Source organism: Triticum aestivum, chromosome 2D, assembly GCF_018294505.1.
Source record: "Triticum aestivum cultivar Chinese Spring chromosome 2D, IWGSC CS RefSeq v2.1, whole genome shotgun sequence".
In the NCBI taxonomy this organism is placed as follows: domain Eukaryota; kingdom Viridiplantae; phylum Streptophyta; class Magnoliopsida; order Poales; family Poaceae; genus Triticum; species Triticum aestivum.
Window position 1 is genome coordinate 489,473,242 of NC_057799.1, and position 15,777 is coordinate 489,489,018.

General features: G+C 43.4%; 1 protein-coding gene across 2 annotated transcripts; it reads left to right on the forward strand.

Moving 5' to 3' along the window:
* Positions 1 to 7,713: 7,713 nt before the first annotated feature.
* On the forward strand, positions 7,714 to 9,785 carry LOC123049676 (atherin-like). 2 transcript variants are annotated; one of them, XM_044472567.1, is made up of 2 exons: positions 7,714 to 9,356; positions 9,596 to 9,785. In XM_044472567.1, the coding sequence occupies exon 1, from the start codon at positions 7,972 to 7,974 to the stop codon at positions 8,698 to 8,700; it is 729 nt and encodes a 242-aa protein (XP_044328502.1). In that variant the 5' UTR covers positions 7,714 to 7,971; the 3' UTR covers positions 8,701 to 9,356; positions 9,596 to 9,785. Both variants share the same exon structure in this region, with proteins under 2 accessions (XP_044328502.1, XP_044328503.1).
* Positions 9,786 to 15,777: the final 5,992 nt, after the last annotated feature.

Here is a 15,777-nt window from a genome sequence, read left to right on the forward strand (position 1 = left end):
ACGGCTTAGAATCGGGACTTCAAAGACGTTTTGAACGTCATGGACCATATGAGATGTTCCAGGAGTTGAAGTTAATATTTCAAGCAAATACCCGAGTTGAGATATATGAAGTCTCCAATAAGTTCTATAGCTAAAAGATGGAGGAGAATAGCTCATGCAGTGAGCATGTGCTCAGATTGTCTGGGTACTACAATCGCTTGAATCAAGTGGGAGTTAATCTTCCAGATAAAATAGTGATTGACAGAATTCTCTAGTCACCATCACCAAGTTAGTAGAACTTCGTGATGAACTATAGTATGCAAGGGATGACGATAGTAATTCCCGAGCTCTTCGTGATGCTGAAATCGACGAAGGTAGAAATCAAAAAAAACATCAAGTGTTGATGGTTGACAAGACCACTAGTTTCAAAAAAAGGGCAAAGGGAAGAAGGGGAACTTCAAGAAGAACGGCAAGCAAGTTGCTGCTCAAGTGAAGAAGCCTAAGTCTAAGCCTGAGACTAAGTGCTTCTATTGCAAAGGGATTGGTCACTGGAAGCGGAACTACCCCAACTATTTGGTGGATAAGAAGGATGGCCAAGTGAACAAAGGTATATTGGATATACATGTTATTGATATGTACTTTACTAGTGTTTATAGCAACCCCTCGGTATTTGATACTGGTTCAGTTGCTAAGAGTAGTAACTCGAAACGGGAGTTGCAGAATAAACAGAGACTAGTAAAAGGCGAGGTGACGATGTGTGTTGGAAGTAGTTCCAAGATTGATATGATCATCATCGCACACTCCCTATACTTTCGGGATTAGTGTTGAACCTAAATAAATGTTATTTGGTGTTTGCGTTGAGCATGAATATGATTTGATCATGTTTGTTGCAATACGGTTATTCATTTAAATTAGAGAATAATTGTTGTTCTGTTTACATGAATAAAACCTTCTATGGTCATACACCCAATAAAATGGTTTGTTGGAGCTTGATCGTAGTGATACACATATTCATAGTAATGAAGCCAAAAGATGCAAAGTTAATAATGATAGTGCAACTTATTTGTGGCACTGCTGTTTAGGTCATATTGGTGTAAAGCGCATGAAGAAACTCCATACTGATGGATTTTGGAATCACTTGATTATGAATCAGTTGATGCTTGCGAACCGTGCCTCATGGGCAAGATGACTAAAACGCCATTCTCCGGAACTATGGAGAGAGCAACAGATTTGTTGGAAATCATACATACAGATGTATGTGGTCCGATGAATATTGAGGCTCGTAGCAGGTATCATTATTTTCTGACCTTCACAGATGATTTGAGCAGACATGGGAATATCTACTTAATGAAACAGAAGTCTGAAACATTTGAAAAGTTCATATAATTTCAGAGTGAAGCGGAAAATCATCGTAACAAGAAAATAAAGTTTCTGCGATCTGATCGTGGAGAAGAGTATTTGAGTTACGAGTTTGGCCTTCAGTTAAAACAATGTGAAATAGTTTCACTACTCACGCCACCTGGAACACCACGGTGTAATGGTGTGTCCGAACATCGTAACCGTACTTTATTAGATATGGTGCAATATATGATGTCTCTTACCGATCTACCACTATCGTTTTGGGGTTATGCATTAGAGACAGCTGCATTCACGTTAAATAGGGTACCACCTAAATCCGTGAGACGACATCTTATGAACTATGGTTTGGCAAGAAACCAAAGTTGTCGTTTCTTAAAGTTTGGGGTTGTGATGCTTATGTGAAAAGGTTTCATCCTGATAAGCTCAAACCCAAATCGGAGAAATGTGTCTTCATAGGATACCCAAAGGAGACAGTTGGGTACACCTTCTGTCACAGATCCGAAGGAAAGACATTCGTTGCTAAGAATGGATCCTTTCTAGAGAAGGAGTTTCTCTCGAAAGAAGTAAGTGGGAGGAAACTAGAACTTGATGAGGTAACTGTACCTGCTCCCTTATTGGAAAGTAGTTCATCACAGAAATCTGTTCCTGTGACTCCTACACCAATTAGTGAGGAAGTTAATGATGATGATCATGTAACTTCAGATCAAGTTACTACCAAACCTCGTAGGTAAACCAGAGTGAGATCCACACCAGAGTGGTACGGTAATCCTGTTCTGGAGGTCAGATTATTTGACCATGACGAACCTACGAACTATGAGGAAGCGATGATGAGCCCAGATTCCGCGAAATGGCTTGAGGCCATGAAATATGAGATAAGATCCATATATGAGAACAAAGTATGGACTTTGATTGACTTGCCCAATGATCGGCGAGCCATTGAGATTAAATGGATCTTCAAGAGGAAGACAGACACTGATAGTAGTGTTACTGTCTACAAAGCTAGAATTGTCGCAAAAGGTTTTCGACAAGTTCAAGGTGTTGACTACGATGAGAGTTTCTCACTCGTATCTATGCTTCAGTCTGTCTGAATCATGTTAGCAATTGCCGCATTTTATGAAATATGGCAAATGGATAAACAAAACCGCATTCCTTAATGGATTTATTAAAGAAGAGTTGTATATGATGCAACCAGGAGGTTTTGTCAATCCTAAAAGTGCTAACAAAATATGCAAGCTCCAGCGATCCATCTATGGACTGGTGCAAGCATCTCGGAGTTGGAATATACGCTTTGATAAGTTGATCAAAGGATATAATTTTATACAGACTTGCGGTGAAGCCTGTATTTACAAGAAAGTGAGTGGGAGCACTATAAGATTTCTGATAAGTATATGTGAATGACATATTGTTGATCGGAAATAATGTAGAATTATTCTGCAAAGCATAGAGGAGTGTTTGAAAGGAGTTTTTCAAAGAAAGACCTCGGTGAAGCTGCTTACATATTGAGCATCAGGATCTATAGAGATAGATCAAGACGCTTGATAAGTTTTTTCAATGAGTACATACCTTAACAAGATTTTGAAGTGGTTCAAAATGGAACAGTCAAAGAAAGAGTTTCTTGCCTGTGTTACAAGGTATGAAATTGAGTAAGACTCAAAGCCCGATCACGGCAGAAGATAGAAAGAGAATGAAAGTCATTCCCTATGCCTTGGCCATAGGTTCTATAAAGTATGCCATGCTGTGTACCAGATCTATTGTATACCCTACACTGATTTTGGCAAGGGAGTACAATAGTGATCTAGGAGTAGATCACTGGACAGCGGTCAAAATTATCCTTAGTGGAATAAGGATATGTTTCTCGATTATGGAAGTAACAAAAGGTTCGTCGTAAAGGGTTACGTCGATGCGAGTTTTGACACTAATCTAGATGACTCTAAGTCTCAGTCTAGATACATATTGAAAGTGGGAGCAATTAGCTAGAGTAGCTCCGTGCAGAGCATTGTAGACATAGAAATTTGCAAAATACTTACGGATCTGAATGTGACAGACCCGTTGACTAAAATTATCTCACAAGCAAAACATGATCACACCTTAGTACTCTTTGGGTGTTAATCACATAGCGATGTGAACTAGATTACTGACTCTAGTAAACCCTTTGGGTGTTGGTCACATGACGATGTGAACTATGGGTGTTAATCACATGGTGATGTGAACTATTGCTGTTAAATCACATGGCGATGTGAACTAGATTATTGACTCTAGTGCAAGTGGGAGACTGAAGGAAATATGCCCTAGAGGCAATAATAAAGTTATTATTTATTTCCTTATATCATGATAAATGTTTATTATTCATGCTAGAATTGTATTAACTGGAAAATTGATACATGTGTGAATACATAGACAAACAGAGTGTCACTAGTATGCCTCTACTTGACTAGCTCGTTAATCAAAAATGGTTATGTTTCCTAGCCATAGACATGAGTTGTCATTTGATTAACGGGATCACCTCATTAGGAGAATGACGTGATTGACTTGACCCATTTCGTTAGCTTAGCACTCGATCGTTTAGTATGTTGCTATTGCTTTCTTCATGACTTATACATGTTCCTATGACTATGAGATTATGCAACTCCCGTTTACCGGAGAAACACTTTGTGTGCTACCAAACGTCACAACGTAACTGGGTGATTATAAAGGTGCTCTACAGGTGTCTCCAAAGGTACTTGTTGGGTTGGCGTATTTCGAGATTAGGATTTGTCACTCCGATTGTCGGAGAGGTATCTCTGGGCCCACTCGGTAATGCACCTCACTATAAGCCTTGCAAGCATTGTAACTAATGAGTTAGTTGCGGGATGATGTATTACGGAACGAGTAAAGAGACTTGCCGGTAACGAGATTGAACTAGGTATCGAGATACCGATGATCGAATCTCGGGCAAGTAACATACCGATGACAAAGGGAACAACGTATGTTGTTATGCGGTCTGACCGATAAAGATCTTCGTAGAATATGTGGGAGCCAATATGAGCATCCAGGTTCCGCTATTGTTTATTGACCGGAGAGGTGTCTCGGTCATGTCTACATAGTTCTCGAACCCGTAGGGTCCGCACGCTTAACGTTACGATGACGGTTATATTATGAGTTTATGTGTTTTGATGTACCGAAGGAGTTCGGAGTCCCGGATGAGATCGGGGACATGACGAGGAGTCTCGAAATGGCCGATACGTAAAGATCGATATATTGGACGACTATATTCGGACTTCGGAAAGGTTCCGAGTGATTCGGGTATTTTTCGGAGTACCGGAGAGTTACGGGAATTCGTATTGGGCCTTAATGGGCCATACGGGAAAGGAGAAAAAGGCCCCAAAGGTTGGCTGCACCCCTCCCCATGGTCTAGTCCGAATTGGACTAGGGAGGGGGGGCACCCCCTTCCTTCTTTCTCCTTCTCCCTTCCCTTTTCCTACTCCAACAAGGAAAGGAGGAGTCCTACTCCCGGTGGGAGTAGGACTCCCCCCTTGGCGCGCCCTCCTCCTTGGCCGGCGGCCTCCCCCTTGCTCCTTTATATACGGGGGCAAGGGGGCACCCCACAGACACAACAATTGATCATTGATCTCTTAGCCGTGTGCGGTGCCCCCTCCACCATATTACACCTCGATAATATCGTAGCGGTGCTTAGGCGAAGCCCTGCGTCGGTAGAACATCATCATCGTCACCACGCCATCGTGCTGACGAAACTCTCCCTCAACACTTGGCTGGATCGGAGTTCGAGGGACGTCATCGAGCTGAACGTGTGCTGAACTCGGAGGTGTCGTACGTTCGGTACTTGATCGGTCAGATCGTGAAGACGTACGACTACATCAACCGCGTTGTGTTAACGCTTCCGCTATCGGTCTACGAGGGTACGTGGACAACACTCTCCCCTCTCGTTGCTATGCATCACCATGATCTTGCGTGTGCGTAGGAAATTTTTTGAAATTACTACGTTCCCCAACAAGGGCCTTACCACATGAGGCAAATATGGTCGCACTGTGGTAAGCTCGGCTCGGTGGCACCATGACCTGACCAAGACAGTGTGGGATTGACTAAATTAATTCCTTTTATTAAATGTTAGCTTGACCCCAAGTCATGTCCAACATTTATTTACCATCGTGAATAAAGCTACACAAGATTAACATTTCAACAATATTCGTATCATGTTGCATATGTCCATGTTCTCATTTTGATTAGGTTCATGAAGATAACCATGGATGAATGGTACTGCCTAGGCAAAGTATGGACAATGACATAATAGAAGCATATGAACATATAGCTAGCAAAAGTAAGGCAATAATAATAACATTAAGGAAGTAATGCAAAAATTCCTTAAAAACATATTTAGACCATTGATGGTGTCATACATCGGGGGTGTCTCACCCAAGGGAGTCTGGCGTCATGCTTGTCTAGAGGCCCACGAGGCGCTGGATCAAAGGAAACCCTAAGGAAGGCAGCACAAATCTTCTTGCCTCCTAAGACAAGGGTCGCGACAGCGAGGATCGCATCTGCCCGCATGTAAACCCTAGCGTCCATCGGTTATATAAGGGGTGGCCAGGGGGCTCTCATAGCCATCTATTCCCAAATAGAAACTCTCGGTAGCAATCTCATACGCCATTGAAAACCCCCTGCACGAGGTATCTCTCCACCATGAATAACCAGAACAAGTAGTATGGAGGATGTTGTCAAGGGGGTTTCGCACATGGGCTACGTGTCTCATTGTCATAGGTGGAGGTAGGTGCAACATTGAAGGGTCCAGAGAAGCGCACATGTGCATGGGGAGGACGAGGGGAATGTGACAATGGCACTGGCCACGGGCAGGAGATGCGGTAGCGGTGGGGTATTGTTGTAGTGCGTAGGGAGGAAAATCTAAGGGGGAGGAGGGTGTGTGGCAGCTACGGAAGGGCTGGGGAATGTCTTGGCGCAGATATGCGAGCCAGGATGGCGAGCAGGGGATGAGGGCTTTGGAACTTGGCGCAAAGCACCCTACTGGCATGTGAGGGGGGCGGTCACCACTGCATCGCCTAGCCTAACCACTAAGTCGATGCACATGTCAGGGAGGTTTCTGGTTGCCAATGGAGATTATATAAGAGATTTAATGTTTAATGGACTGATGGATTGAGTGCAGTAATCAAAGACACATTCTGGATGGCAATTGTTTGCGGTGGAGTGTGGGAAACTGGCTTGGGTAAATGCTCTATGTTTTGGTGGGTGGAAGTACGTTGATAAGGTAAGTCACTCTGCCAAGTTTCAGTCCAATAGGGAAGCACATGTGGCAGTTGTAGTTCAATGGTGAAAATGGGACCAAAAGTTTGATTTGGATGTTGAGGTCATTTGTTGCACATGGGGATCAAAGGTGTTGGTGTGCATGGGTGTGTGGTAGGTGTAGCAGAAGTCATGGAATTGATTTGGGAAGCCTTGGATCAAAAGAAATTGAAGAATGCTTTACAAGATAATGACATTCTTCTCATAGGAAAATAATGTTTCTTTGTGGAGAAGAATTATGTAACGGCTAGAATATGTGTGACATTGACTTGGTAACATTATAGAAAGGTTGGATTACTTGGGAAAGAAAGATAGACGTTTTTTTGAGCTCAAGTCCAAATAAACTTCCAAATCAAGATCCAAACCAAAATTCAAATAGAATCCAAATGAAACTCAAAGAAAAAGAAAGGGGGAATCGAGCTGTTATAGTAACTCATATGGAAAGCGTTTTCTCGGTGTAAACCGCCTCTAACTCATCCAATTTTGTGGCGGTTTTGCGTCTTGTACCACCTGCAATTGCTCGGCAACTCAATGTAGGTGGTTTTACTTGTCTTAAGTGCATAAGCATGCTCATTAGAGGCGGCTGCTGGATTAATGGTGAGAGCTACCTCCATCACTCGCCTCTAGTACTCAAATTTGTAGTAGTGGGCGACTCGAAAAACACCGGCAAACTCTTGTGTAGGTTATCTCCCAACCTTCCAAGCGATGACAGAGCGGGCATCACTACGATGGAGCCAAAGCTGCATTTAGCCAATGCCATCATCCAGAGAGAATGAGGGAAAATCAACGCCCCCCCGGCTCTTAGCCAAGGCAATGACCATCAACGTCATGGGTAGTCCCAGGCACACTTATTGATCATTTTACCATCATCAACAGCAAAGGGGCGCATCCCCGAAAACTACTCCTAACCCCATGGTTTAATTCGATTTACGCCGATTTGTTGTGCAACAAGGGGAAGCTCCTTTGTCAGAGGGTGTTTATTGAATGATTTTGGCTATATGCATTATGCTAAGACCGAAATTAAAGAGAAATGGAAGCAGTTAAGTTATTGTTTACGAAGAAAGTTGGACACTTTATGTTGGAAGTCTACTACACGACCTGATGGACAACGGCCTTGACCTGGTCCTTCGGATAGTTTAGGAGGTGCGTGCACTACGTGCGCACGTCCACCTCACATGCATGACATGCTCAGCCACGGCCATTGTACACGATCTCTCCCTCACCCCCTTGTACCTCTCCGCATGTATAAATAACCCTGCGAGAAATGAATACAAGTGTGCATAGAGTTTTGTAAAACAACTTGGTACCTGAGCAGTTCCGATCCTATCCCACGCTTCCGCCATGAATCGGCTGCTCCGCCGATCCCGCTCAGCTGACCTCGACACGGCAGCGAACCTCCCTCCCCTGGCTCCTCTTGCTGCCATCCCACCCACCCATGCAGCTCCGGGCGCGGTGGCTCTTCATCCTCAGGCTCCTACGCCTGCACCGGTGCGCCTCGGCCAAGCCGCACCCGCTGCACCTGCGGCTGTTGATGCCGCCCCTCTGGTGGCTCCACTCCATCGCGGCATCGGCCGCGAGCTCATCCCCTGCCTCAACATCCTGGGTGCGCCGGCACCAGGCGAGGGTATCCCGCCCTCCATCACCCACTTCCTGAGGTTCAAGCTCGACCTCGCTGCCGGTAACTACTTAAGATGGCGCCACCTGTTCTACTTTATCCTCTGGAAGTATAACGTGCAGCATCACGTCGATGAGAACCGGGAGCCACTGCATGAGGACACTAACTGGCGCAACGATGATATAACCATCGTGTTGTGGATTTATTCCACAAACTCTGATGAGTTGTACGACATCGTGATGTCGCCGGCCAGCACGGCGTACCAGGTGTGGCACACCATGCGCCTGTTCTTCCTCGACAATCAGGCCGGCCGTGCGATTCACCTCTCGGCGGAATTCTGCAGCACGGTCCAGGGGGACCTGACTGTTGCCGAGTACGCCCGCCGTCTGCAGTCTCTGACGGCCGCGCTCAACGATGTTGAGGAGCCCATCACCGACAGGACCCTGACACTCTAGTTCATCCATGGTCTCAGCCGGCGGTTCCATGTGCTCGCGGCGGTACTCCCCCTGCAGGTGCCGTTCCCCACGTTTTCCCAGGCCCGATCGCGTCTCCTCCTCGAGGAGATCACATAGAACGAGTGTGCTCGGGCTGACGGGCGCTCGGACGGCTCCACCGCGCTCTCCATCGGCCACACCTCTGGCGGCTCCGGCGACCGCGGCGGTACTCGCGGCGATCGCGCCGCCTCCGGCAACCAGGCGGATAAGGGGAAGGCCGCTGCCGAGCCTTCCTCCGGCGGCGACCGTGGACGTGGGCGCTGGCGTGGGCGCGGTCGTGGCCACCCAGGCGCTGGCAGCAGCTCCACCGCTCCAGCTGGGCGGCTCTCCACAGCAGCCGCTGGGCGCCCATCCGTGGATGGGGTATTTCGCCCCGTACGGGAGCCCCTTCCCACCTCTGCACCAGCCGCGCGCCCCCTGGACGGCGCCCAACTCTGCCGGCATCCTCGGCCCCCGACCCGGACAGCACCACCAGGTCTACAACGCTGGTGCATCTAGCTCCTCCAACCCCGCCCCGTGGGACAACTACGCCGCCCTCAACAACATCGCGGTGCAGCAGCAGCAGCACGGGGGCCGCGAGTGGTTCCTCGACACTGGAGCCACCTCACACGTACCCGGTGAGACGAGTAATCTCTCCCAACTGTCTTCGGCTCTTTCACGTTCTTCTAATAGCATTGTAGTTGGTGACGGTTCACGGATCCCCGTGGTTGCCACCGGCTCCACTCGCCTAGGCCCCTTCTCTCTCACTGATGTTCTTGTCTCCCCCACAATCATTAAGAACCTAATTTCAGTTCGTCGTTTTACTCCCGAAAATTCTTGCACAATCGAGTTTAATCCATTCGGTTTTGTTGTGAAGGACCTCAAAACCCGGCGCATCCTAATGACGTCCAGTAGCCATGGAGATTTGTACCCTTTCTTCAGTTCCAGCGCAGTGCAGCAGGTCCTCTCTGTTGGGGAACGTAGTAATTTTAAAAAAAAATCCTACGCACACGCAAGATCATGGTGATGCATAGCAACGAGAGGGGAGAGTGTTGTCCACGTGTTATGACAACGCGGTTGATGTATGATACGTCCATTTTGCATCATGCTTTTATATCGATATTTATTGCATTATGGGCTGTTATTACACATTATTCCACAATACTTATGCCTATTCTCTCTTATTTTACAAGGTTTGCATAAGGAGGGAGAATGCCGGCAGCTGGAATTCTGGGCTGGAAAAGGAGCAAATATTAGAGACCTATTCTGCACAACTCCAAAAGTCCTGAAACTCCACAGAAGTTGTTTTTGGAAATAATAAAAAATACTGAGCGAAGAAAATACCAGAGGGGGGCCACACCCTGGACACGAGGGTGGGGGCGCGCCCCCTGCCTCGTGGGCCCCCTGGTGGCCCTCCGGTGCCCATCTTCTGCTATATGAAGTCTTTCGTCCGAAGAAAAATCAGAAGCAAGCTTTCAGGACGAGACTCCGCCGCCACGAGGTGGAACCTTGGCGGAACCAATCTAGGGCTCCGACAGAGCTGTTCTGCCGGGGACACTTCCCTTCGGGAGGGGGAAATCATCGCCATCGTCATCAACCACGCTCCTCTCATCGGGAGGGGGCCAATCTCCATCAACATCTTCACCAGCACCATCTCCTCTCAAACCCTAGTTCATCTCTTGTATCCAATTCTTGTCTCCAAGTCTGGGATTGGTACTTGCAGGTTGCTAGTAGTGTTGATTACTCCTTGTAGTTGATGCTAGTTGGTTTATTTGGTGGAAGATCATATGTTCAGATCCTATATGCATATTAATACCCCTCTGATTATGAACATGAATATTCTTTGTGAGTAGTTACGTTTGTTCCTGAGGACATGGGAGAAGTCTTGCTATTACTAGTCATGTGAATTTGGTATTCGTTCGATATTTTGATGAGATGTATGTTGTCTTTCCTCTAGTGGTGTTATGTGAACGTCGACTACATGACACTTCACCATTATTTGGGCCTAGAGGAAGGCATTGGGAAGTAATAAGTAGATGATGGGTTGCTAGAGTGACAGAAGCTTAAACCCTAGTTTATGCGTTGCTTCGTAAGGGGCTGGTTTGGATCCATATGTTTCATGCTATGGTTAGGTTTACCTTAATACTTCTTTTGTAGTTGCGGATGCTTGCAATAGGGGTTAATCATAAGTGGGATGCTTGTCCAAGTAAGGACAGCACCCAAGCACCGGTCCACCCACATATCAAATTATCAAAGTACCGAACGCGAATCATATGAACGTGATGAAAACTAGCTTGACGATAATTCCCATGTGTCCTCGGGAGCACTTTTCTCCATATAAGAAATTGTCCAGGCTTGTCCTTTGCTACAAAAAGGATTGGGCCACCTTGCTGCACTTTATTTACTTTTGTTACTTGTTGCTCGTTACAAATTATCTTATCACAAAACTATCTGTTACCTATAATTTCAGTGCTTGCAGAGAATACCTTGCTGAAAACCGCTTATCATTTCCTTCTGCTCCTCGTTGGGTTCGACACTCTTACTTATCGAAAGGACTACGATAGATCCCCTATTCTTGTGGGTCATCAAGACTCTTTTCTGGCACCGTTGCCGGGGAGTGAAGCGCCTTTGGTAGGTGGAATTTGGTAAGGAAAAATTTATATAGTGTGCTGAAATTTACTGTCACTTGTTACTATGGAAAGTAATCCTCTGAGGGGCTTGTTCGGGGTATCTTCACCCCGACCAGTAGAGCAAAGAGTTGCTCCTCAACCTACTGAACCTACCGAAAATGAAAATGTCTACTTTGAAATTCCTTCGGGTATGATAGAGAAACTGCTAGCTAATCCTTTTGCAGCAGATGGAACATTACATCCTGATGAGCACCTAATATATGTGGATGAAGTTTGTGGATTATTTAAGCTTGAAGGTATGCCCGATGATGTTATCAAGAAGAAGGTCTGCCCTTTAACTTTGAAGGGAGATGCATTGACATGGTATAGGCTATGTGATGATATGGGATCATGGAACTACAAACGATTGAAATTGGAATTTCATCAGAAGTTTTATCCTATGCATCTTGTTCATCGTGATCGTAATTATATATATAATTTTTGGCCTCGCGAAGGAGAAAGCATCGCTCAATCTTGGGGGAGGCTTAAGTCAATGTTATATTCATGCCCCAATCATGAGCTCTCAAGAGAAATGATTATTCAAAAAATTTATGCTCGGCTTTCTGACAACAATCGCACCATGCTCGATACTTCTTGTGTTGGCTCTTTTATGATGAAGACTATTGAATTCAAATGGTATTTATTGGAGAGAATTAAACGCAACTCTGAAGATTTGGACCTTGACAAAGGTAAGGAGTCAGGTATAACACCTAAGTTTGATTGTGTTAAATCTTTTATGGATACCGATGTTTTCCATAAATTTAGCACTAAATATGGACTTGACTCTGAGATAGTAGCTTCTTTTTGTGAATCTTTTGCTGCTCACGTTGATCTCCCTAAGGAGAAGTGGTTTAAATATCATCCTCCCATAGAAGTAAAAGCAGTAGCACCTATTAAAGTTGAAGAAAAGACTATCACTTATAATGATCCTATTGTTCCTACTGCTTATGTTGAAAAACCACCCTTCCCTGTTAGAATAAAGGATCATGCTAAAGCTTCAATTGTGGTTCGTAAAAGCAATATTAGAACTTATACACCTCTTGAGCAAGTTAAAGTTGAACCTAATATTGCTATTGTTAAAGATCTCTTGGCTGATAATATTGATGGGCATGTTATTTATTTCTGTGATGAAACTGCTAGAATTGCTAAACCTTGTGCTAAAGATAAACATAGACCTGTGGTAGGCATGCCTGTTATTTCTGTTAAAATAGGAGATCATTGTTATCATGGCTTATGTGAAATGGGTGCTAGTGCTAGTGCAATACCTATTGACTTATACAAAGAAATTATGCATGATATTGCACCTGCTGAGTTAGAAGAAATTGATGTTACCATTAAGCTTGCCAATAGAGATACTATATCACCAATTGGGATTGTTAGAGATGTTGAAGTCTTGTGTGGGAAAACTAAATATCCTGCTGATTTTCTTGTTCTTGCTTCCCACAAGATAGCTTTTGTCCCATTATATTTGGTAGACCCTTCTTAAACACTGTTAATGCTAAGATAGACTGCGAAAAGGATGTTGTTACTATTGGTCTAGGTGATATGTCTCATGAGTTTAATTTCTCTAAATTTCGTAGACAACACCGTGAAGAGGAATTGCCTAGAAAAGATGAAATTATTGGTCTTGCTTCTATTGCCGTACCTCCTAGTGATCCTTTAGAACAATATTTGCTAGACCATGAAAATGATATGTTTATGAATGAAAGAAGGGAAATAGATGAAGTGTTCTTTAAACAGGAACATATTCTGAAACACAATTTGCCTATTGAAATCCTAGGGGATCCTCCTCCACCCAAGGGTGATCCCGTGTTTGAACTTAAACCATTGCCTGATACTCTTAAATATGCTTATCTTGATGAAAAGAAGATATATCCTGTTATTATTAGTGCTAACCTTTCAGAGAAGGAGGAAGAAAAATTATTGAAAACTCTGAAGAAGCACCGATCTGCCATTGGATATACTCTTGATGATCTTAAGGGGATTAGTCCCACTCTATGCCAACACAAAATAAATTTGGAGAAAGATGCCAAACCAGTTATTGATCACCAACGACGGCTGAATACTAAGATGAAAGAAGTGGTAAGAAAGGAAATACTAAAGCTCCTTGAGGCAGGTATAATTTATCCCGTTGCTGATAGTCAGTGGGTAAGTCCTGTCCATTGTGTTCCTAATTAAGAAGGGAGGTATTACTGTCGTTCCTAATGATAAAGATGAATTGATTCCGCAAAGAATTATTACAGGTTATAGGATGGTAATTGATTTCCGCAAAATAAATAAAGCTACTAAAAAAGATCATTACCCCTTACCTTTTATTGATTAAATGCTAGAAAGACTATCCAAACATACACATTTTTGCTTTCTAGATGGTTACTCTGGTTTCTCTCAAATACCTGTGTCAGCTGATGATCAAGCTAAGACCACATTTACTTGCCCTTTCGGTACTTTTGCTTATAGACATATGTCTTTTGCTTTATGTAATGCACCTGCTACCTTTCAAAGATGCATGATGGCAATATTCTCTGACTTTTGTGAAAAGATTTGTGAGGTTTTCATGGACGATTTCTCCGTTTATGGATCCTCTTTTGATGATTGCTTGAGCAACCTTGATCAAGTTTTGCAGAGATGTGAAGAAACTAATCTTGTATTGAATTGGAAAAAGTGCCACTTATGGTTAATGAAGGTATTGTCTTGGGGCATAAAATTTCTGAAAGAGGCATTGAAGTTGATAAAGCTAAAGTTGATGCTATTGAAAAGATGCCATGTCCCAAGGACATCAAAGGTATAAGAAGTTTCCTTGGTCATGCCGGCTTTTATAGGAGGTTCATTAAGGACTTCTCAAAAATTTCTCGGCCTCTGACTAATTTATTACAAAAAGATATACCATTTATCTTTAATGATGATTGTGTAGAAGCATTTGAAATACTTAAGAAAGCATTGATTTCTGCACCTATTGTTCGGCCACCTATTATGCTGTAGGTGTTGTTCTAGGGCAAAGAGTTGATAAGAAATTAAATGTTATTCAATATGCTAGTAAAACTCTAGACAATGCCCAGAGAAATTATGCCACTACTAAAAAAGAATTCTTAGCAGTTGTATTTGCTTGTGATAAGTTCAGACCTTATATTGTTGATTCTAAAGTAACTATTCACACCGATCATGCTGCTATTAAATATCTTATGGAAAAGAAAGATGCTAAACCTAGACTTATTAGATGGGTTCTCTTGCTACAAGAATTTGATTTGCATAATATTGATAGAAAGGGAGCTGAGAACCCCGTTGCAGACAACTTGTCTAGGTTAGAAAATGTTCTTGATGACCCACTACCTATTGATGATAGCTTTCCTGATGAACAACTAAATGTCATAAATGCTTCTCGTGCTACTCCATGGTATGCTGATTATGCTAATTACATTGTTGCTAAATTTATACCACCTAGTTTCACATACCAGCAAAAGAAAAAGTTTTTCTATGATTTGAGACATTACTTTTGGGATGACCCACATCTTTATAAAGGAGTAGATGGTGTTATTAGATGTTGTGTACCTGAGCATGAACAGGAACAGATCCTACACAAGTGTCACTCCGAGGCTTATGGAGGACACCACGCTGGAGATAGAACTACACATAAGGTATTGCAATCCGGTTTTTATTGGCCCACTCTCTTCAAGGATGCCCGTAAGTTTGTCTTATCTTGTGATGAATGTCAAAGAATTGGCAATATTAGTAGACGTCAAGAAATTCCTATGAATTATTCACTTGTTATTGAACCATTTGATGTTTGGAGCTTTGATTATATGGGACCATTTCCTGCCTCTGATGGGTATACTCATATTTTAGTTGCTGTTGATTACGTTACTAAGTGGGTAGAAGCTATTCCAACTAGTAGTGCTGATCATAACACTTCTATTAAGATGCTTAAAGAAGTTATTTTTCCGAGCTTTGGAGTCCCTAGATATCTAATGACTGATGGTGGTTCACATTTTATTCATGGTGCTTTTCGTAAAATGCTTGCTAAGTATGATGTTAATCATAGAATTGCATCTCCTTATCACCCACAGTCTAGTGGTCAAGTAGAATTGAGTAATAGAGAACTCAAATTAATTTTGCAAAAGACTGTTAATAGATCTAGAAAGAATTGGTCCAAGAAACTTGATGATGCATTATGGGCTTATAGAACTGCATATAAAAATCCTATGGGAATGTCTCCGTATAAAATGGTTTATGTAAAAGCATGTCACTTACCTCTCGAACTAGAACATAAGGCATATTGGGCTATTAAAGAGCTCAACTATGATTTCAAACTTGCCGGTGAGAAGAGGTTATTTGAAATTAGCTCACTTGATGAATGGAGAACCCAAGCCTATGAGAATGCCAAGTTTTTTAAAGA

Bases quoted from the DNA above. Each gene is read 5' to 3' on its own strand.
- LOC123049676 (XM_044472567.1), top strand. From the start codon at position 7,972: ATGAATCGGCTGCTCCGCCGATCCCGCTCAGCTGACCTCGACACGGCA.